At 40.0% G+C, this 23,138-nt stretch overlaps 3 protein-coding genes across 3 annotated transcripts; 2 read left to right on the forward strand and 1 right to left on the reverse strand.

The window, feature by feature from the left end:
* The first annotated feature begins 987 nt into the window (after positions 1–987).
* LOC133450656 (neurotoxin 3FTx-LK-like) lies at positions 988–2,728 on the forward strand. The gene is made up of 3 exons (XM_061729447.1): positions 988–1,090; positions 2,255–2,368; positions 2,457–2,728. The coding sequence occupies exons 1-3, from the start codon at positions 1,045–1,047 to the stop codon at positions 2,603–2,605; spliced, it is 309 nt and encodes a 102-aa protein (XP_061585431.1). The 5' UTR covers positions 988–1,044; the 3' UTR covers positions 2,606–2,728.
* Positions 2,687–16,563, reverse strand: LOC133450655 (myogenesis-regulating glycosidase-like). Its single transcript, XM_061729446.1, has 6 exons — positions 16,484–16,563; positions 14,186–14,598; positions 12,762–13,293; positions 7,441–8,245; positions 7,190–7,299; positions 2,687–6,465 (listed from the first exon to the last, which is right to left on the reverse strand). The coding sequence occupies exons 2-6, from the start codon at positions 14,461–14,463 to the stop codon at positions 6,115–6,117; spliced, it is 2,076 nt and encodes a 691-aa protein (XP_061585430.1). The 5' UTR covers positions 14,464–14,598; positions 16,484–16,563; the 3' UTR covers positions 2,687–6,114.
* LOC133451281 (izumo sperm-egg fusion protein 1) lies at positions 16,225–22,367 on the forward strand. Its single transcript, XM_061730250.1, has 9 exons — positions 16,225–16,321; positions 19,515–19,787; positions 19,878–19,952; positions 20,160–20,243; positions 20,349–20,369; positions 20,480–20,569; positions 20,784–20,911; positions 21,031–21,181; positions 22,195–22,367. The coding sequence occupies exons 1-9, from the start codon at positions 16,225–16,227 to the stop codon at positions 22,365–22,367; spliced, it is 1,092 nt and encodes a 363-aa protein (XP_061586234.1).
* The last annotated feature ends 771 nt before the right edge of the window (positions 22,368–23,138 follow it).

Consider the following 23,138-nt stretch of genomic DNA (forward strand, 5'->3'; position numbering starts at 1 on the left):
TGACAATATTTTCAGTATTAGGGCCTGGCCTGTGCAAACTCCACTTCATTAATATAATTTTACCTTTTACCTAAAAATATGTCTTCAAAGACTCAACATATTGACCAACCGTACACAGAGTCTCTGCATACACATGCTGAATATCAAATTTTCTGTGGTCAACATCACAGCCGTGATCGTATTCGCTCCACTTTCCCTCCAATCCAAAACACCTATCTCCACTTGAAGGTGTGCACAACTTCGTGGACATGGGCCGCAAGCATTTTGCGTTAAAGCAAAATGTTTCTTTTGAGGCTACATATATATCTATATATAGATATATAGTATATATGTATATACAGTACATAAGTCCAGTTCTTTGATCTTTACTCTGGCTTTCTGTCTGTCACAAAATAGATTTTAAAATCCTGCTGTCGGTTTATAAATCTCTGAATGGTCTCGGGCCGATCTACATCTCTGATCTCGTGATCCAGTATGAACCGACCTCGGGTCGTCAGGGTCAGGTAGAACCGAACACGGTGGAGGTCGTGTTCAGCTTTCATTCTCCTCACCTGTGGAAAAAACTCCCAGAATGCATCGGGACTCCTGAAACTCTCATTTGTCTTATTCTTTTGAACTTATGTCCATCTTACTTTAATTCTTCTTTTAAACTCTTTTACTTTTTAATGCTGTTTTTTAATGTTTTCTTGTACAGAACTTTGAGATGTGTTGTTCGTGAAATGTGTTCAGTTAGGTTAGAATGTGAAACACCAATATTTAGTCCTGTATGAAGATATCTTGGTATATCTTGACATAAAAAGATCTGACCTGAGACCTCATCACAAAAGGAACCAGTAAAGGATTTTTCAAGCAATTTAATCTGGCAAGATCGAAATGAGCAAAAGCCTTGGGGCATGACTGCACAGGACTCTGAGGGCAGGAAGAAACGTCAGAGGGTGGAGGCTTACAAAATACAAAAAGTGGTTGCACTCCTAAAGAAAACACAGAAGCTGTGAGGAAAAGACAAGGCTCTCATCTTCACTTTCTTCTTCATCTACATCTACGATGCAGGTTTACGGAGCTCTGATCCTGCTTGTGACCGTGTCCACAGGTAAGAACAGCTCGTGTACCTCATCAGGACACTGTGAAATCAAAAAATGGAGGCGTTTCGTTATATGTTGACTTGCATCATAAATACTTACTCTGCTGTCACGATAAGCAACTTTCGATAAGCAAGCATCTTGCTTATCTGTCTGTCATTCTCTCACTGCGTTTCTCACTCTGTTCATTTTTAATTTTCGGAGCACAATCTTTCAAGCAAAGGCTAAATGGATAAAATAGATGGTCAGCATTTTCAGCGAATTAAAACAAGATTAAATCTTCTCAATAATAGTGTAGCTGAGCACAAGTTTCCATCATCCCCACAAACACATACACTTACACGCACACCTAAACACACACATACATACACACATACACTTCTCTTTTTTACACTCTCCCTTCCTTTCTGAGCATAATTCGGCCCACATTCCATTGTGGTCATGAATGAACATTATTACCTGTAGTTCTGGAAATATAAATGAGACATAAAAACATTAAAACACAAGAAATTGCACACACACACTTTATATAAATATAAATATTTCCTCAATAAGAGGTATCGTTTTCCCTCTAAAAAAAAATATTAAAAAAGAAAAGAAAAACACAAATTTGAGGAAGTTCTAAGAAAAACAACATTAATCATGTAAAAAGGAGTTACAAGCCTTTTGTGTTCCCTGTACGTCGATTGAGGGTTGATGAAATCTAAAGGTTTGGAGTTAGAATTGTTTCTGTTGCATTTGCCTTGAGGTAAAACTGATCAATATGTTTATGATCATCAGATTTCTGTGAAGAATCCACAGAAGAACAGGTTAATCGTTCAAGTTTTGAAAGATACTAAGCCATTTTTGTGAACAGGGTTTCTATAATTTAAAACTGAAGCAAGGTGATATAAGTGTTTTCAAGAAGGCTTTACCTTAATCAACTACGAAATGGCACTTCAACTGATTTTCTTCTTCATGTTTTGTCATTTTTGAGCAATGAATGTTACGGCTAACGGCGGTTTAGAGATTCTTCTAGCAATAGGAAGCACCCGTTCTGATGCAAGAGTTTTGGAAAACATCTTTCAAAGTGATTGTGTCATTTGGCGCCATTTTTGTGTGGGGGAAATGCATACTTGATTACATATTTGGACATTGTCAATTCCAACGTGACAGTATTCTGTTTTACTTTGTAGTGTACGGATTACAATGCTACAGTTGTGCAAGAGCCAACCCTCAAAGCTGCAAACAAAAGCACATAAATTGCACTTCTACCTTTGACCAGTGTTTCTCAAAGTATGAAAAGAATGGTGAGTAGTTTTGAACACCTAACCTGGTAGCAGATAGAGTACTAAACATTTCTTGAGCTGATATGTTGTTTTTCATCATGTGTTGCAGATTTATTGACCAAGGGGTGTAGAAACAACTCTACATGTGGTAAAACCATGAAATGCTGCAAGACAGACTTGTGCAACAATGCTGTACCTGCTGTTCCCAGCATCCTCCTGCTGCTGGCGTCCCCTGCACTTGTCAAACTTTTCTTCTGAGTGGCTTTGCCACAGCAGCCGTTTGTTGTCTATGCAGCGACAATGATGCATCAAATACAAAAAAACTCTCAAGAAATACGATCTTGATGTTGTTTTAATAAAACCACAATAATAAATCATTCATTTGGACTTAATTCCTCACATTGAGTATTTCACATCACTTATTGCTTCCATATGACCTATAAATAGAAAGATGGCTTGAAAACAGGACATCAAATATATTCATTAGCAAATCACCAAGTCATGCAGTCGACAGCTCATCCCCAGGATTGTGTTTTGATTTAATTTATTTTTTTCAAAGCTATTTTATGAAGCAATACCAACTCTGGCTACATGCAGCCAAAAAGATTCAAGCTACTGACTGCACTAACACTGCAATAATAAATGTCTTGTGGTCTGTAACAGGAGATGAACTTGGTCAAATTAGCTATTTGTGCGCTCCAATCTGTCAAATTATTTATTTACCAAGTAACACTTACCGGTTATATAAATGGCACACTGAAAACAGCTTATTTCTTTTTTTTTCTATTGAACATTCAAATTAATTTATTTAGAAATTAAATATTTCTTAGGAATAGTCAGCTGTCTGTTACATATAGGTTTATCACAAAGAAAAGAATTGCATGCTTTATACAAAGAAAATGAAAAAAAAAGTGTTCATTCACAGCAGTTAAAAATGTTTGATTTGTAAGAAAATACTTGCCCCTTCGGCATTTCAAAACAGATCATACATGAAATACTCAGGTTTCACCATGAATCCTCAGTGTTGGCCAATTCATTCATTGAGCATACTGTCAGAGTTCCCTTTACAAACGTCTTTAAAATGTGCTAATATGTGCATTACTGCATTTTACATTCGCCAAAGTCTTAAGAAGATCCTCTAAATTATTGTTTAAACTTTTTCTTGCCATAGAATTGAGGAATGTTAACATTAACATTTTGTTATGCTTTTTTGGCATTATCATGGTATAGCTTATCAATAAAAGCCACTTTTTGTAAGATTTGAACATTTGCTGTCACCTTTTGATGGGCTCGGCAGTGTTTCATGAAACTATAAAGATAACAGATCAGATCAATAGATGGTCTTGTCTCTTTACAGTTCTACATATAGCAACGGTGCTGTTATAATTACTCAGAAGCAAAGTAGACAGATAATTTAACCAACTTTGTGCTTTTTTTCTCATGCAAGCAGACACAATATAAGAGCATACAAATTCATGCAGTTTGCAAGGTCAATCCTAAACAAACAATGTTGTAATCTAACAAGCACGTTAAGTCTGCATGCAGAGATGAACATGTCACTGCTCTAGTAGTAAAGATCTAGTAGATCTTTCCTTTAGCTCATGAAGCAAATAAGGCCACAAAGTACAAACTCAGCCCGAAAAAAGTTGGGACGCTGTGTAAAATGTAAGTAACGACAGAAAGCAATGATTTGACAATCCAGCATGAAGCCATATTTACTCCCAGTAGAACATAAACAACATATCAGATGTTGAAACTGAAACAGTTTACCAATTTATGGATAATCATGGGGGAAAAAATAATTTTGAATTTGATGGCAGTAACGACTCTAAAAAAACTTGCAACAGGTGATGATTGTGAATCCTGTCTTCTCTTAAAAGCTGTCTGTAAACATCTGGAAAGTGAAGAGAATAGTTTCAGGAGAAGGATGTCGTATCATTCTTGTCTGATGCAGGATTCTAGCTGCTCAACGCTCCCGGGCCCTTGTTGCAGGATTTTTCATTTCATGATGCATCGAATGTTTTCTATTGGTGAAAGGTTTGCAATGCACGCAGGCCAGTCCAGCACGAAGATCAGTTCACTACGCAGGCCAGTTCAGTCCGCGGGCCAGTCCAGCACGAAGATCAGTTCACTACGCAGGCCAGTTCAGTCCGCGGGCCAGTCCAGCACCCAGACTCTTCTCCTGCAAAGTCATGCTGTTGCGATGGATGCCGTATGTTGTTCAACACCGTCTTGCTGAAATATGCAAGGCCTTCCCTAAATGAGACGTTGTCTGAATAGGAGCATAATGTAGCTCTGAAACTACTGAATCTACTTTTCAGCATTAATGTTGCCTTTCCAGATGTGTAAGCTTCTTATGCTACTAGCACTAAAGCAAGCCCATACCATCAGAAACGCAGGCTTTTGAACTGAGCACTGATGACAAGCTGGAAAGTCCCTCTCCTCTGCAGTCCGAAGGACACATCATCTATAGTTTACAAAATAATTGCAAATATTGATTCATCTGACCGGAGAGCACTTTTCCATTTCTCTCGGACTATTTTCAATAAGCTTTCAATAAGCTTTTGACCAAGAGAAGACGGCGGCTTTCCTGTATCGTCTTAGCTTTTTCTTTGCATGGTAGAGCTGTAAGCTGCATTTGTAGATCGCATGGTGCTCTACATTCACGGACAGTGATCTCTGGAAGTGTTCCTGAGCCCATGCAGTGATTTCCAGATAATCATGCCTGTTTTTGATGAGGGCCCAAAGAGCACGCACATCCAGTTTTGACCTTAGCCAATTACTTTTAATGCCCCTGTTCCAACTTTTTTGTAGGTGCCATCAAATTCAAAATGAGCCAACATTTTCCATGAAATGGCAAAATGTCTCAGTTTCAACATCCGATGTGTTGTTCTTGTTTTAATGGGACTAAGATATGACTTCATGAGATTAAAAACCATTGCATTCTGTTTTTATTTACATTTTACACAGTGTCCCCAGTTTTTTGGACCTGGGTTTGAAAATTTGGATGGCACATTAAAATATGGCATCTTTGAGAATGGTTCAACAGAGCAAACCAGTAGCAGTAGTAAAATAAACCTCTTATGCAATCATAATAATATATACCCTGAGCAGAAATGTTTAACTTGCGCAAATAAAACGCAGAAATGGCAGATTGGTATAACAGGTTAAGAATTTCTGACTTAAAAGTATTTTCCATATATTAAGTAGTCACCTATTATTTTTAAAAGAAAACAATAAAAAGTAATTAAAGTTGACTGAAAGAATCCAGTTGCCATAGCAATGCAAGCTAATACACGTTAGGTAGTTGAGAAGACGATAACAAGTTAAGGAACGCTGTGTGAGCAGATGTGCATCTGTTAATGGCCTGGCTAGCCCACAACAAAGACACATATAAATGATCCTATGGCACATTTCTTATCTACAATGCACTAAGCTTCACATTGAAAACCACGTAGTTTGAGTCCAAACCCAACAACACGGAGGGCCACAGGCTTTGTGGACCATGTGTTGTGTTAAATGGCCACTAGGGAAGACCGCGGTGGTTCTACAATCAGGGATTGGTTTAACTATCGGCTGTGGAAGGCACAAGAGGATGACGATCGGCTTAAGGATGGAGACACAATCAGATTAATTTGAATATTTTTCATCGTCACACCTTTCCCTTTTGGAAAGCAGACATTCCCTGCCTTATCTTGGTACATTTGCTCAAGATAACAGAAGTGTGCATACAGTGTGTGTGTGCAATTTCTTGTGTTTTCATGTTTTTATGTCTCAACCCATGTAAAGTAAGCTATTTCATCCAGGTCCACAGGGTAGTCAGTGAGGTACAGCGGACCTTTATCAAAATGTTCCCCCTTGTAGCTTCTCCATCGTCCTGCTGGAAGGTAGATGTCTCGCTCTTGCTTTCCTGGTTCCAGGACCGGAGCCACCATCAGGTCATCTCCGATCAAGAACTGAGAGTCAATTTTATAAGCCGTCTCGTCGTCATTGGCGATCCACCAAAGGGGCCTTATAATTGGGTCTCCGGTATTGACCACCTCCCCTGCCAGCTCAATAACCCTGGGGGCCACCAGAGATTCATGAAGCTCTGTGAACTTCTGCGCTATCTGCACCACCTGGAGATGATAGACACGCGTTCAATGTTAAGATCACAGCCAAGACGCTCCCGCTAACAGATAACGCAGCTTGGATGCTCTGGTTAATTAACATGTTCTCTATTTGACTTTTAAGATGAGAGCAAGGTCAAAGAATATATGTCTAAATAACAAATCTCAAGTAAAGAGCGGTTTTGACTATTTCGTTTTTCAGGGATGGTCAGGTCTCGCATCATTTAAGGTCAGTTATTTAAAGGTAACAAACTAGATCACAAACAACAGAGTAAATACAAAGTCACTCTGATGTTTTCTAGTTCCAGCATTGACAAAAAATTACAATAAATACACAACATTTTTATAAATATTTCATCTTGCCAGAATACCTTAAGATTCTTCACATACACTATAATAGTCTTCACACACATTTCTTTAATCTTCTATTTACACATAAATCTGTCTTGTATTGTCTTTTATTTACACTTTTAAACTATGTACATTTTGGAATATGCTCTGGTATCAAATTTTCCTTTTATATTTTGTATTTGATCTACTTCGAAAAAGTGCACAATGTCGGTTTTCACGGTATTACTCGTGAATTTTTTTGTTTTTTAGCCTGGATATATGCATTGATTAAAGAGGAAAGAGTATTATTATAATTATAATACGTTATGATGGCCACTCTACAGTATTTACAGAACCAAAACATGTACCATTAGTGAAATACATGCCAGTTTTCATAGCTTACCTCACTGTCGTAGGCCCATGGAGGTACGGAGAACTGCATGGCAGGCATAAAAGCAGACAGCTCCAACCATCTAATGTACAGCTCTCTGTCTGGAAGACCATCTTTTACACCTAAAATATACATATATAAACAAAATGAAGTCAGACGTTAAACTAAAACCGTGTTGAGAAACATTCTATGTCTATTAAAGAGCAAATATTCAACTCTTTCATTTTCTGTAAATAATGTAACCGTATGTATGACCAACTTGCCTGTGGTCCGGTTGGAGTACACATTCCCTCCTATCATATCAGGTAAGACAAACTGGTATCCCAGGATACTAACAGTCAGAACAGCGGGAATGATGGATTTAAGGCCGAGTTCATAACCCCACACCGAGTCTCTGTCGATGATCCTGTAGAAGCAGGAGATATTCTGGCTCTGGTAACCCACTCGCAGCTCTGCACGCTCACTGAAGGGAATGGCCATCTCCGTGTAGCGGCGAGTGAAGGTGGAGGGGTCGGACAGAGGAACCAGGGTGCTAAACTGACGGGGAAGGTAGCTCGTTTCTCCAGCATCAAACTTGAAGGAGGTCACGTCGTAGCGGGTTTTGAGCATGCGCAGATGTGAGGAATACCACTCACGGGCTTCTGGGTTTGTGAAGTCCAAAATCCCTCCGACCCCATTCCACCAGCGGACAAGAGCCGGCAGCTCCCCGCTCGGCTCCCGAACAAACAGTCCCTTCTCCACGGCTACGCCGAAATTAATGGAGTCGTAGTTGATGAAGGGATGCGTCCACAGCGTCACTTGAAACCCGTCCTCTCTAAGTTTGTCGAACATGCCGCTGGCATTCGGGAATTTCTGCGGGTCAAAGTCAAACTCTCCGTAGTCTGTGGTGTAGCGGTCGTCCAGCTCCAGGTGGGAGCAGGTGAAGCCGTGCTTGGTGATGTTAGCGGCAAAGTGCAGCAGCTTCTCCTGAGTCACAGCTGTTTTGTAGAAAGCCCATGTGGACCAGACTGGTTTCTTAAACACTTCATGAGACGGGACTTTGATGGGCTTGGAGAAATATCGACGCACCTGAGCAGATTACAGGTACACACAAAAAAAGTGACAACACAATGTTAATGATGCACCATTTTTCTTTTCAATCCTGAAAAAAACACTAGTTCACAGAGGAAGATGAGACCTCTGAACGTGTCGTGGTAACCTGGGGCCGGATTCACAAAACATTCTTAAGAAAAAAAATCTTCTTAAGTGTCATTTTTTTCTTAAGTTCAGTCTTAAGAACAAAAAAGAGAAGAAGTCATATTCTCCAAAAAAGTTCTTAAATATTTTCTCAACTTTAGTTAAGACGCAAACTACCTGTATAAATGTTGTTTGTTGGCGCGTGCAATGCAATGACCTATTTTAAGAAGTTCTTAAGTAGGAAAAATAAGAAATTTGTAAGAAATGACAGTTCTTAAGACGGTTCTTAAGAAAATATTGAGGAATTGCACTTAAGAACTTTCTTATGAACTTCTTAATTTTAGATCTTAAGACATTTCTTAAAAGGAACCCTGGTTATTAAGACTTGTAGTCCCTAATTAGCCACAATTGTTCTCTTATACTAAAATATGTTGTTAGAAACACATAAAATAATCTAATTGCTTTAAAAATCTACAATGTTTATCACATATTTTGACCTGCGGGAGGCGCCATGTTTTACCTGCGCAATGTATTCTGGGGGCGATGACGTAGAGCGGTGGCTCTGGGAAGATAAGCCGCGTTAGTTTAACTGGGACAGGTATCTAAAACATAGATGAGCAGCATCTCCCGGCCGTGGAGGCTGACGAGGGAGCCCATAAGACGTCTCGGTTCAGGCAAACTGGCTGAAAGTTGTCGTGTGCTGTGATGCACGGGAGATCAAAGTCGTGCGCATCTTACCAGTGCATTAAACTGTATATAATGCAGCGGCGCCGCCAGCCGGAATCCTGTACGCACTGTGCGTACAGGCGACTGGCCCGGGAGTTTGACGAAACGGGATGCGCAGACCGCTTCAAATAGGCAAGAACATCATTATTTAATTTAATGACTATTCTGATCATTTTGGTGGAGCCAGATGTGGCTCCACCAAAACCTACATGTCCAGATGTGGCTGGGATTTTTATTGCGCCGTCACCTGTTTAGCTGTGTTTTCATCTGTTTCTGGTGCGCCGTCACCTTTAATGTTTAGTTGTGTTTTCATCTGTGTTTCTGATGCGCTGACACCATAATGTTTATGTTTGCATCTGTGTTTCTGGTAATAATGTCACCATGTGTAGTGGGCTGTGCGCACGTTATCCCATTTGTCACTGCAAAGTTTTGTTTGAGGAAAAAAGATCTTTGAAATACTTATTGAACACTGAATAGCCAACCAATCTATCCTCTCCCTAATGGATAGTGTAATATTCAGGCCGAGTGAGAGCCTGAAATAAGCCGTATAGAGCAGTGGACGGACTGTTTCTGTGCCTATTACAAAATTGAATCCTGGCGGCGCCACTGTCCTAATGATTTATAAAGCATAGGACAGCGGTGGATGCTAATAATCTCCAAAATTATTGATATTGGAATACGTTTTATCACACAATAGTTTACCGTGAACAGCTGCTGACAAAAACACGAGCTCTTCACAGCAAACGCTCTCTTTTTCTGTTTGCATTGAGACGCAGTTGCTGCACAGACACCATTGATTTTGTCCAACTCTCGCCTCATCCCGTCTTTCTTGGTCTTCATTTGGCTCGTTTTGAGATATGTTTTCAGTGTTGTCCTCCTCCTCGACCCTGCGCTCGGGTTCAAATTGAATTTGCTGAACAGATGACATGTTTATCCTCTGGATTATCTCGTTGAACAGTCACAACAGTGTACGGGGGCCAGCAGGTACAACCGTGTGACGTCACTACCCAGAATGCATTGCGGTGTAAACAACAATGGCGACCTACGAGTTAAATTATATTTTCAAATTTTATAAAAAGGAAGACATCAAAAAGGTTTTTTATATCACATTGTTATAATGATACCAACATTTATCTTTTAAGACCTACATGTCTTAATAGCCAGGGTTCCCTTTAAGATTGTTCTTAAGAACATATTGGTGAATCTGGCCCCTGGTGCCTTTTTAATCTCTGATTGAGCAGCTGTGTACCAGACCCTATTGTTGAATTAATGGTAGAACTACTAATACAAACCTTCACTCCAAAATATATTATATAGCAAACACTGACAGTAAATGTGTGACAGACGGGACCATCATATGGCCGAAAGAAGAGAAGAGAAGTGTTCAGAACAGCACAGAGCGCACACTAAAGGCTGATTTATGGTTCCGCGTCACACCAACGCAGAACCGACGGCGTAGGCTACACGGCGACGCACACCCCACCGCGACCCTACGCCGTCGATTTAACGCAGAAGCATAATTCAGGCGAAGCTGCAGTCTCTGCGCTGATACTGACACAGCGGGTCGGAGCGGATTTGGTCATGATGTTTAACCTGTGTTTTGTGATTAATAAGCACGGGTTTTAATTAAATGTAATTTACGAAGGATGATTTCACGTTCAATAAGATAAATAATCAATAAAATACAACGTTTTGGCACAAAGGCTTGGCCTGCTTGTGGGCGAGTGGAGGGGGGCACATTAAAAGAAGGTGGCAAGATATAAGGCGGAGAACTAAAGAAAAAGTGGCCTTTAATAAAACTTGTGCAACCATTTTTAAAATAGCATGCAGCAGAATAAAGACTCTCTCTCTGCGTATTCTTTGATTTTGGATGTCGCCTCCTTGCCACAATAACAGCAGCAGCAGATTAACACCTTCCTTTCAAACGTATTAAATACAGACGCAATCACAATACGCGCAACTACTTTCAGGCTTGGTAAATCTCATTGCGCGTGGTAAATGGACCAATTTGCATCTTCCCCTCCCAGTATTTAGGATTTCTGCCGGGTACGCTTATTCATCAGGGCAAAAGTACTAACTGAATTGCGTGTGCAATTTTGCGCATTTCAGAGACGCAGTCCTCTTTGCACGCTGTTAGTAGATCAGCTGGCACTTTGGTTTGCGGGTGCTGTCAAGTTTGCACACGTTTTAACACACGCAAACCTTTAGTAAATCGGGCCCTGAGAGTCTTGTTTTACATATACAATAAGCCCCACTGGCCTTCTAAATCACCTACTGGATCAACACTTTCAATGTTCCTTTTAATTTCGGCCCGCCGGACCTCACGTGACCTGTTTTGTTTGCAGCGTCATTGCGGCAGGAAAGAGAAACACTCATGCAGGTCAAAAGTCACGGCGTAATTATGAACTTCTGAGCATCCAAGTTTACCGCACATTACAACCCAAAGGATATTGATAACCATGTGGCTAAACTTGACAGACTCAATATTACTGACCCTGATAAAACTCCGGGAGTACTTTCTAGGTACTGCTGTCAAACCTCCGATATGCCGACTTCTACAACCACCTGATCAACTTTCCCGGGAATTCTCTAGATAATGACAAAAGTCTGGAGGATGTGAGCAACATTCACTTATGGACTCTATCAGCAACAGATTGTTTTATCATTACTGAAAGTGGCACTTCATTCATTGAATGAACAAAGGCGCTAAATAAAGGCACAACACGAACACGGTCAGTGTTGGTTAATGACATCGGCATGTTAATTAGAATCTGTTACCAATTAGAAAATGTTACTGTGGATTTTGGCCAGATAAATTAGACTGTGTTTACTGTGTGAATGAAAATTTCAAGGCACCACCTCAAACATCTCATGCGGGTGCCTTTTTCTTTATTTTTTGTAGGTGAGTCATACACAAAGACTAAATGACCCTCAGCTGAAGGCATGGATAGTTGTGAGAAAGGATGGTGTTGTGCTTGGAGCCCACTGCAACGGCACAAATGGATTCAATGATAGCTTCTCTCAGGTGTCAGCTGTCTTGTTTGCGCATTTTAATGGCATAAACCCGATTATCTCGCCTCTCTGGATGTTTAGGAATCAGATTAAAAGCTTTTTTTGTAATATTCTGGCATCCCTATGCACAACAGCAACATCAACCTATCAAACTATATATATATATATATATATATATATATATATATATATATATATATATATATATATATATATAATAAACTTTTTTTGTATTTTTTAGTAGTGCATTTAACCATTTCGCTTTTCATGTCTTAAGAGCGGTCAGACTTTAATTAGGTTGGCTATTTTACAGACAAGATTTACTGAACATTAGGTACCGTAGCTCAAGTGGCAACCTGGAAAACTTTCAATGCGGACATGTGAGACACTAGAGTAACTAAGTAAAAATGGGAGTAATGTAATATATCACTTTAGACAACTAATTGTTAGAAATGTTATTGATTTTGTTTATTGTGTGCTGTCATTCTATTTAAAATATCAGGAATCAAACAAACATGACTGACAGGCTTCCCTTACTTTTCATCCCACTTTCCTTCTTCGTTCATTTTGTTATTCAAAACTGTACAGCAGGTGTAAATAAGTCATGTTTTATTAACTAGTGTTATTAATAGCCCAGTGAATTGTTTTGTACCAGCATGTCCACACTCACCATGTATTTGTGAATAGACGTGACGTCAGAGCCCACACACACTCTGTAGCTGAGTTCAGGTAAGGCAGGCTGTCCTGCTGGACGCCTGAAGGGAGAGTCCCCGTACCGGGCCAGAAACCTCAGGGTCCTGTCCTTCTCCGACCAGCCCAAATGAAGCGGCACCGAGTCATTAATCTTGATTGCAGTTGCATTCGATGACAGCCAGTAGCGCTCAAGGATTCCCCCAAAAGCATTTCGATAAGAGTAGACATCACTGGTGATGAAAGGCCGAGGTTCCTCTTCCCCATGAAACTTGATAGGCCAGTACTGCTCTGCTGTCTCTGCGCCTCCATACCAGTACGAGTTATTATAGGTCATTGCATGTTCTACAAAGTGGTTGTTTTCCAGCTCCTCCCAGCGAACGCGGTAACACATGACAGTGCCCTTTGGTCGGACCGTCTGGATAAAGAAGTTGAGCTTGCCAGAATACGACCGAGTGCACTTGAGAATATTTCCCTCCTTTGAGCAGGAGTCCAGATCCAGAGTGCCAGAGCTGCGTAGGTGGATAGAAGACATAAAGGGGCCCGATAAGCACAGAGAAAACACCAAGTCACAATCATCAGCTCTGAGTCCTATTTCTGTATTGCTGAAAATATAACAATACAAAAAGGATTTGCAACAAAAGAAGAGTCCACAAGCTTTGATTACTCTGTTTCTGTGCAAGTGCAGGGATTTAGCCGAGGCTATTTTCGTCAATATGAACTCTGCAGTTAATGGCATGACTATATTAGTCTTCCCTCGGGGGGTGACATGTCTGGGTCTGAGTTTCCATCATCCACCAACAAATTGCACACAGGAAATACTGTATTTTAGCACAGGTCAGCACACAAAGAGGAACAATGGTAGTGAGGCCAAAAACCTGTTTAAAATAGAAAGCACAGTGGATGAGAATATTCGTTTCACAACTTGAACTAAGGCATATAAAAAAATACAATTTTTCATTTTCACTTCATATCATTTTAACTACATAAATATGACATATCTAAGTTGTTGGAGCAGAAAACAAGTACATATATTTGTTAAAGATAACTGAAACAACAGGCATTGTGTGTCCTCCAATATCAACTTTCTTTCACAGTCTGACTGAAGGGTTTCTTGCCTGCTATGCATTATGTTTCAGCTTTTCATTAAAAGACTAATTATGAGACCTCACCTTTCTTTCTCTTTTCTCACGACTTCTAAGCCACTTCAGGCAGAAATAAGTTCAGTCTCATTGAAAATACTCTTCAACTGCATCTTGGACACATTCCTGTTTATTTTACTGTAACAATTAATTTGGATTTTGGATTTGTATATCAGGTCAAACTATTGTTTTTGTCTGTATATTTCAAAATATACCTAGAAAGACGGAAATCAACAGTTTAATTTTTAATACTAATACCCACCTGAAGGTCATAGAGAAGATGACAGCCCCTGCCTGGTTACGTATGATAAATCCATCCTTGCTCAGGTCAAGTAACTCAGTCTCAAGCAGCTGGGCTTGACGGAGAGACACTGAGTAGTAGCACCAGGCGATCCCAGCAGCCAGCACCAACATAAAGCCTAGAATACTCGCCAGCACCAGCGGCCGGCCTTCATGAGCCAGTTTCTTCTGAAGAGGAGAGCCGTGTGCTCTGTCAGCCGCCGGTTGCTCTCCAGGAGCCACCGGGACAATCTGATACATACTGGAGACTGAAGAAGAGCAGGTGTGGAGGAGGAGAGGCAGCTGTAGAGAACTGGCTGGAAGGAAAACCTGATGTCTACCCGCAGATCATTAGCAATGTTTCCATGTCTGAGCGAGGGACTGCTTTCTCCAGATCTGTGACAGAGAGAGACCAACAATGAAGTGAACTGCACAACTTGTTGAAATGTGTAGAGAAAAATATTAAGTCACAGCTGAAACTTAAAGGTGAAAGTTCTGAACATCAAGTTTATACTGTTTATGCATATCATTTTCTGTGCCAGACTCTCCTCTAATGTGGTCCCACCCTACACTGAACTGTCCTCACGTAGTGAAGCAGATCCAGTAGATGGTGAGCAGAGTTGTTTTAGGCCCTGTCCCATTAATCCCACTACCCCTCGTTTTCATCCCTATCCCTAAATTTTGCGCGTTCCCGTGAAGGTAGTGGTGTCCCAATTCCTCTTTCCACCTAGGGGTAGTGACGAAAAGTAGTGTAGTGGCTATGAATCTGTCCCTACGGAGCAAGTGTTTTCCGATGCTGACTAGCTGATCTAGGGACAAAAAAATGTGGACTGAATCCAAAAAAAAAAACATGGCGGACATTTCTTATTTTTTAGTGAATAAAATCAATATTTTGAGTCAGTTTCTGCATAAAAATGCGTTTTGATTACATTTCTAGCAAGAAATATATATTTTACTTTCATAATATTCACTCACATAATCGCTAGTTTGCCCGTTTTCCGAAGATCACGCCAGAATAAAGGCACATTTTTTTAACAGGCGTTATTTGGATAAACTGAGCCCAGGTTGGGGATCTTAACGGTTACTTTTACGCCTGAAAAAAATATTAAAACTTAATAAAGTGGCATATTAACAGGGCTACAGCTGAAATTAAAACAGCTTTTGACTTTCAGCTTCCTGATTTTAGGGGTGGTGCTGAAAGTAGGGGTAGGGGGAGTATTGGGACAGGCCCCTGGGAAGATTTCAAGTGCCCTAAAATATGTCCCTTCTTTTTTAGGTGTAGCGATAGAAAGTAGGGCTAGTGAAAGAAAGTAGGAGGAGTATTGGGATTGGGCCTTAATCTGCTAAATGGCAGCTGGCCAGTGTCTGCAGCAGCCGCGCAATCACTATATAAACTAACAAAACCATATAAACTAGCTGTGATCAGAGAAACTGCAGACACCAAGTCAGCATGGTACAGCTACACTTAGGTAAAAGCACCTTACACATGACTAAATAGCATTTAAGAAGTGCGGCTCTCAAATAGCTTTACTGCAGCAAGCCTGCAGTTTAAACTGCAGTCATCAACAGCAGGGCCCCACTTAAACTTCCTAAAGGTGTCATTTCCCTCCACAGTACCACAATCATTACAGCACATCCATGCATCATCATGTATCACCACCATCTAGGTAGCTTAGAACATAACAGTACCTTTGTATTACTTTGGTGACTACATGCATGTCCAGCACAGTGGTTACTATTTCAACACGCAGCAACAAGTAAACACACAGGTTATTCTGTGTTTTAAGCATGTTATGTGTCCTGTATTAGCACGCAGATAGTTCATAAACGCTGCCACATTCTTTCCTCTATAGTTGTTCAAAATTATCTTTTTGTCCACATCCAGATGTATATACTTATAAAATATAAAAGCAGTAAAACAGTGCAATTCAAACAAATGCATGCACCAACATATGCAAAACCAGAAGGAAAATTATGATAATAATAAAAGAAACAACCACCAAACGCAGGGATTGGATAGCTATGGCAAAAGTGCAGAAACGGATAGATAACAACAACCTGGTCCCCACGTCTAGTCTGTCATTAACCGGTTATACCACTTGTCGTAAACTGGGGCTCGGTATCAGTAGGAAAACAATACAACACAAAATTGATAGTCAGGGCGGTCATATTCTCAACTAAAATACAGTTTAATAACAGATGTGTCAGCTGTGACTTTATGGTGATACATCAAAACTCCTCTTGAGAGCTTTAGCATTTCAAAAAAAGGAGAATAACCTACCTGTGCCTGTCGCCGAGGTCACTGACAATACTACAGATGTGAGCGGCTGCTCCACGGCGCAGCTGCGAGCCTGGTTTCACGTCAACTCCGATTGGTTAGTACCATACTCAACTCTGATTGGTCCAAAGATCTGTCACTCAAAACACGTTGCGAGGGACGGCTGGGAAATGTAGTTTAACAATGGGTTTATAAAATTACAGGTGATAAAAAGCGTTCAAATATCTTTAATATACAGATTAACATTTTCCAATGCCTGGGCACCTAGGTAAAATATATTAAGTAATGTTAAAGATAAATGGCGGTACGTTACACGTTACCGTGGAGCTGAATACCTTTACAGTTCGTATTTTATTTGTATTTTTTAAAGCGCAACTGTTGCCAATGGACGCAATTAAAAAATCAAATTATTCGAGATGACGTTTTCAGTCCGATTATCTTATTATAAATGCGTTTTTGTCGCAGGATCTAAGAGGCCTTAAAGTGTTGATGTGCCACCTTCAATTTGGGCCGCAGTTATAGATAATATCTATCTTTTATATTATAAAAGGTAAGATTATATACAGAAACTAATAATGTCATGATGATATTCTACCACTGGGTGACAGCAACGCGCTGCTTTCTATTCTGTCTGATATTCTCAAATCATTTGGCTTTGCACTTAGTTGAGAGTAACTGTACTAACACAACAGGGCAAAGGTATTTTAGTTGCTTGCCTCTCTGTATTTTTATCTGTTGTTCATGTATCTGTTGTTCATTAGACCACCGCCAGTAGCAGACGTCAGGAGGTAAAAGCCAAGCATGAGTTAACTGAGGAGCTACTGTACTTTAGACAGAAATATGCAAGTACTGTAAATTATAGCCTACAGATAAATGCAGAATATGACCAGTATCCAGTGTTATATGTGGCCAAAATGTCCATTCCCCATTTATTTCTGTTTCTGTTGATTTTGTTTTTTTATTTCTTTGTTTACTGGGATGTCAGCTGAGTTTTAGGATATTGTAAACTCAATTGAATTTAACTGAACTGAAATAAACAGAATAATAATAATCAGTTCTAATAAGTGCAAAAAAATGTATATAGTTGAGTACGAGAGAGAGAGGCATGGTTTAAATCTCCAGAGATTGGCATAGATGCAATGCGGTGTTGTCTTGGTAGCCTGACAGCAACTGAGCAGATTAGATCATATAAAACATTGGCAGGTAACACAGGTGAATTCTCTTGGCAGACAATGTGAACTCACAGCCAAGCGTTTAATATCTGAAGGGAGATGAAGCTTTATCACGAGAATGTTGCCACCATTACACCATCTGAACTGCAATCCCTCCTCTCTTTCTCTTGCTGCTCTAATTAACATATGGGAGGTTGGTTTGGGTCAAAGCTACTGTATGCTCCTACACCACAGTTACTACTTGATGAGGCATACAGTACTTAATTTCTGACGGTCACAATTTCTCTTCATCAGTGCTCATTTTATATACCAGTCACACTTTCCATGACAGTATTTAAAAGTTTTCCTCCTTGTGTTCTGTTTATCTCTTCCTCCATCTCCTCATTTCCTCCTCCTCAACCCGTCTGGATCTGGGCATCATTAAGGCTTTAGGAAGCTGATTCACCATGTTGTGGTTACTTATCATGCAGTGCTGTTTTAGAATTGCTTTTAAGATTTTAATGTTGATTTTTAGAACCATCGGTGGCCTGGGCCCAGCTTATCAGCTGAGATTTTAATCAATGGTCCTTTATGAGTATAATCGGTCATTAGCCAAGATATCCATCCAATGTGTTTTAGGTTTTGCAAGGTCAAAGTAGAAGCAGTGGATTGATTGGGCTTTTGGAGTTGCTGCCTGAGAATTATAAACACAGGACCTCCTGATATTCACACATTTCTCTTTTTAAATCCAAATTCAAAACAATGATTTTTAAAGCATAATAATTTCTCTCTAGTTTTATGGATCATTTAATTTTGCTGTGTATCATGTTTTAGTACTTTGGGGAGCTGCAGACTGCTGAACACCTATATAGATAAATGGCTATCCATATAAATGTTGTTGGTGTTAATAAAAAATCTCATACCTCAAGGAGGGGGGTTATAGAGTATTCATCAATTGCTGGATAGTTTACAGAGGATATCTAGAGTTTCTTAATGATGTGGGTATAGAAGGGTCATGCTGATCCTGAGATGGTGCGTCATCTAATCCTGGGAACAATAAGAGCTAATTTAAAAACATTTCCAACACAGGCGCTGTGATCAGAAAGAAGCAGCTTAATTAGTGTCTACAGGCCGTTGGAAATGCAGCACGCCTTCTGACAGGGGGAAAAAAGGTACAATCACATTACTGATGTACTGTTTGTACTGGCTTCCTTTTATTGTCTGTTTTTAAGCACCTCAGAGGGACATCATTTTCAAACTTTAATGAAAAAAGTGCACTCGGTTTTTACTTTTTAGCACAGACTGAGCATATATGGTTTTATGTTTTATGTTTTATGTTATCGGACTTATTGTTTAGACTCAGTTGTGATGCTCTAGCAGGCCGCCGCAACCCTGTGCAGGATTAAGCAGGTATAGAAAATGGATGGATGGATTATTTAGATTATTTATTTAGATTATTTAAATTGCACTAGGTGTTATCGCTCTTAGCTTTGCAGTTTGCATTAATATTGATTTGTTTTTTCGGTGCAATTTCTATAACATTTTGGTCAATGCTTGTTGTTTTAAATGTGCTAAAAACATAAACTTGACTTGACTTGACGATTGGTGTGTTCATACACGCATCTAGCTTATTTACAGTACATGCCAGGACCTTAACATACAGTACTACCCGCTTGATCACCTACTTAAAATACTGTATATATTTCACTGTGGGGACTATGGCACCTATTATCTTCCAATAGATCTTGAGAAATTGTCATCTTGTGGTAGAAGTAGAAAGTAAAACTAAATCTCACTCTCTTTGGAGGTATTGTTGACTTCCAGTGAATTTATTAGGGGTGTTTTTGCTGTAACTGCATTCATATTTGGCATCCCTGTCTCAGAAATTAGCCAGAGTGAAAACATCACAGGAGCTAAAAGCGGTTCACCGTCGTACGGGAGCTTCGGAGGGGAGATGCTGTCCATGTTGGTGCTCCTGCTCTGGAGTGTCCACGCAGCTCAGTCCTGTCTGCAGTGTGAGCGCACCATCAGACTCCTGCATGAAGACTACATCTTGTCTGCTCCCTCTGTGAACGACCAAATTGAACTGAAAAGTATTTGTGACCAGGCATATCAGACCTACAGAGAGACCAGCTTGAAGCAAAAGGGGGTCATCGGTGGGGTCACGTAACCTCTATCTCAAAGCCAATCTCTTATTTTTATCATTTTTGTTTCATGAAGTTTTATTAAAATGTTTTTCTGCTCAGATCCCACCACCCTTTACAGAGCCAGAACTGAGTACCAGAGTGAATTTGCCCGCTTCCTGGAAACAAAGCACACTGGTGAGAGGAAAAATATATAATTATTCCTACAGGATAAGCAAGTTGTTGAAAAACTGGGAGGGAGTTTTGTAGCAAAATACATGACTGCGACTACATTTGTGTCCATTTATGGCAACTTCACATACTTTCCATACACTGTTATCACAGAAAACCCAATTTGAACCAGATTATACAGTACGTTGATCTACCTGTGTTCTTATTTTAAAGGATCTTTAACATTTGAAACTATTCAAATCATGGAGAAAGGCAGGAAGATTTTAGAGAACCACTTGGACACTTTCATACGTGACGGTAATGGAAATGAATCACAATGTAATCCCCTCAACATGACGCACGGCACTCTGTCCAAGTCGGTTGTGCATTAGTTTCACATTCATTTATCCATCTCTCACTCAGGACTGTGCCCCAACAAGTGTGGTAAGTTTGTTACGTCTGATCCATCCGCCCAAACCACCACATGTGCAAATTATCAGACTATCTTGTGCAGGTTTATAGGACATATGTGCGTATGTGTCTCTGGTCTTCAGGCTTTCTTAAGAGAAGAGTTATGGATTGCCTCTCCTGCCGTTACAAGTTGTACACCTGTCCCTCTCCAACTGGTCGGCAGGACTGCGGTGGTATAGTTTTCCTTAATTGTAAATATTCATGATTCGGTGATTGGGTATCTGCACTGTTTTTCAGCGTTCATGTAGATGTGTAACAAGTAGAGATGTGTTCTGACACACGCTGCAGCCTGTCCATGTGCATGGCTAATAAAAAAGATTACCAGAGTAATCCGGATGCAAACGAACAGAGGATCTCATGTGGCGTCTCCTCCCTCTCCTCCTCCAGAGCAACCAGTGCAAGCGGAGGAGGGAGGCCAGGCAGTGCTGAGTTGTTTTCGTCCTTGGCATCGCCTTCTGCAGGGAAAAACAGAGTACTATTACTCCTGGGTCCCGGGAGCCCCAAAAACCAAAAAGGTTTTACTATTTGCACGTTGCAATATATCACCTTATGTTACCTCTCATCCAACACAAACCTTTTACATCCACTATGTTGATTTGTTTTTTTTGTTTTTTTTATTAATGTGTGTTAACAGTTGGATGAAAGTGATTTCAAGCCCTTGGTGTTGACAGAAGACTCATCCATAGTCCTGAATCAGCTGCACTTGGATGAACAGGGAACATATCGCTGCTCTCTGCAAGACCAAAATGGGACCATCTTCTACAGAGTCACTTTCCTACTGACAGGTGAACACTCAGACCAACCACGTTGTTGATACACGTGTGTCAACTTACAAAAACTGTCAGAAATCCTGAGGAACCCGGCTGTAGTCTCTATAGATGAACCCAGATTAGTATTCTGGTGCAAAGATGTTAAAGTGGAATTTGAGAAGAGTATTTTAAGTCACATCGAAAAGAAAAGCAACGGTGCGTCCGAAATGCCATACTAAACAGTATATACTAAAAAGTATACTTAAGTTCGGCACACTTTTGAGTAAATATCAATAGTGTGCATTAATTCGGACGCACTATCAAGAGGGCACACGTCACTTCCTGCCGTTGGGAGGAAGTGACGTGTCACAGCAGCAGTAGCAGTGCCGCTCCACTCTCCCGTTTATCCTGGCCGAAACAAGATGACATGATATAATATTATTATATACGAATATTATAATATTAATATATATAATAATATTATTATACTTAATATTATACTTATGACATATATGTATCACTTAGCAACCAAACACCGCTGCATTGCATTGTGGGAAGTTTCTGCTCGGCTAGTGTCCATCAATCCACACATACAATTCTCCGGAAAGAGTATGGATGGAGCATACTATTGAGTACGTTCTAATGTTTCGGACGCACTAAAAAATCTTGCATACTCATTTTGCATACTCATTAGGGTGGAAATATGCAATTTCGAACGCAGCGTGTAGCATTTCTGTTGGGTAGTGTTTTAATGAAACTTTATCTAGACTGTAATGAGAGCATCCGTTTTGTTTTTGTTTTTTTACTTCTGTAAGGGATTCTGTGTTCTTTACTGTAATCTTTCTTATTGCTGTGGTGTTAAAAATAAAGACTTTTGGTTTTCTTCTGCTCAGATGTTCTGTCCTTTTAATGTATGCACTATCCCCTCTGGTGGATGTATAAAAACTATCACTAAACAGGAGTTGGCTCCACGGTGCCACTACAACACCTTGTGTCTGTTTCCTACTAACGTATTTGTCCTTCTCTGCTCCTCTCTCTCTTCTTTCCAGTTGCCCCTTTGTCTCCCCAGACCAAGCGACCTTTCGTCACTCTTCCCTCGCTGCCTCGTGGAGACAAAGACTCACTCTTTCAACCTACAGAGGGCCCGTTGGTGCCAGTCATCGCCACGGTTACAGCTCTGAGTCTCACAGCGAGCGTAGGCCTCACGGCTGTGTTGGGGTGAGAGGCAGTGGTGGAGTGGGTGGAGGGGAAAAAGAACAGGACAAGATGTTGGCAGGAAGGGCGGAGGTGAGAGAGGTGACACAGAGGAGACAGAAGGCACAGCAGACCACGTGATGCGAGACGATGGAACAACCATGGTTATACTGTGGTTTGGCTGTCAAAATGTTATTATAGTTTTAGTGAATACAATTAACCTGAAAAAAAAATACAACACTGTTTTATTCTGATCTTCCCTTATGTAAGTATAAAACATTTTTGGATGTTAACTTGGATGCTAACACACTTTGAGAACAAACAGCAGGCATGAAAAATGAAAAGTGACTCAAGAGTTACTTTGTTTGTGATTTTCTTTTCAGAGTGATGATGAAACGGCAAAGAGCAGCCAAAGTACTTCGTCCGAGACGGGAAGACAAAACAACGGGAAACACAGTGTAATGGCTACACTGTCTACAGTAAAAAATACTTTTCCGGTGACTGGAAATGCTGCCTCACTTCAAGTTGTAGATTTTTATCTGCGGTCAAGTAAATTTCCCTCAATGGGGTGCCGTGTCATGTTTGGAAACTGCATGGAACTGAAAATACGTTTTGGCCACACGTAAATAACAATTTACGTTACAAAAACAACACACGAATGTTGTTGATACTTCCTTATATTTTACAATTTACAATTACTTTACAATTAAATATATGTATATATATATATATATATATATATATATATATATATATATATATATATATATATATATATATATTAAATATATGTATATAT

This window comes from Cololabis saira, chromosome 9, assembly GCF_033807715.1.
Source record: "Cololabis saira isolate AMF1-May2022 chromosome 9, fColSai1.1, whole genome shotgun sequence".
Lineage (NCBI taxonomy): Eukaryota > Metazoa > Chordata > Actinopteri > Beloniformes > Belonidae > Cololabis > Cololabis saira.

Coding starts and splice junctions, on each gene's coding strand:
- LOC133450656 (XM_061729447.1), top strand. CDS start 1,045: ATGCAGGTTTACGGAGCTCTGATCCTGCTTGTGACCGTGTCCACAG. Junction 1,091..2,254: donor GCTTGTGACCGTGTCCACAG/GTAAGAACAGCT, acceptor TTTACTTTGTAG/TGTACGGATTACAATGCTAC. Junction 2,369..2,456: donor CTCAAAGTATGAAAAGAATG/GTGAGTAGTTTT, acceptor CATGTGTTGCAG/ATTTATTGACCAAGGGGTGT.
- LOC133450655 (XM_061729446.1), bottom strand. CDS start 14,463: ATGTATCAGATTGTCCCGGTGGCTCCTGGAGAGCAACCGGCGGCTGAC. Junction 13,294..14,185: donor ATCTTCTCTATGACCTTCAG/GTGGGTATTAGT, acceptor CCACCTACGCAG/CTCTGGCACTCTGGATCTGG. Junction 6,466..7,189: donor CATGGGCCTACGACAGTGAG/GTAAGCTATGAA, acceptor TATCATCTCCAG/GTGGTGCAGATAGCGCAGAA.
- LOC133451281 (XM_061730250.1), top strand. CDS start 16,225: ATGGCAAAAGTGCAGAAACGGATAGATAACAACAACCTGGTCCCCACG. Junction 16,322..19,514: donor TTGTCGTAAACTGGGGCTCG/GTATCAGTAGGA, acceptor TCCCTGTCTCAG/AAATTAGCCAGAGTGAAAAC. Junction 20,370..20,479: donor ACTGTGCCCCAACAAGTGTG/GTAAGTTTGTTA, acceptor TCTGGTCTTCAG/GCTTTCTTAAGAGAAGAGTT.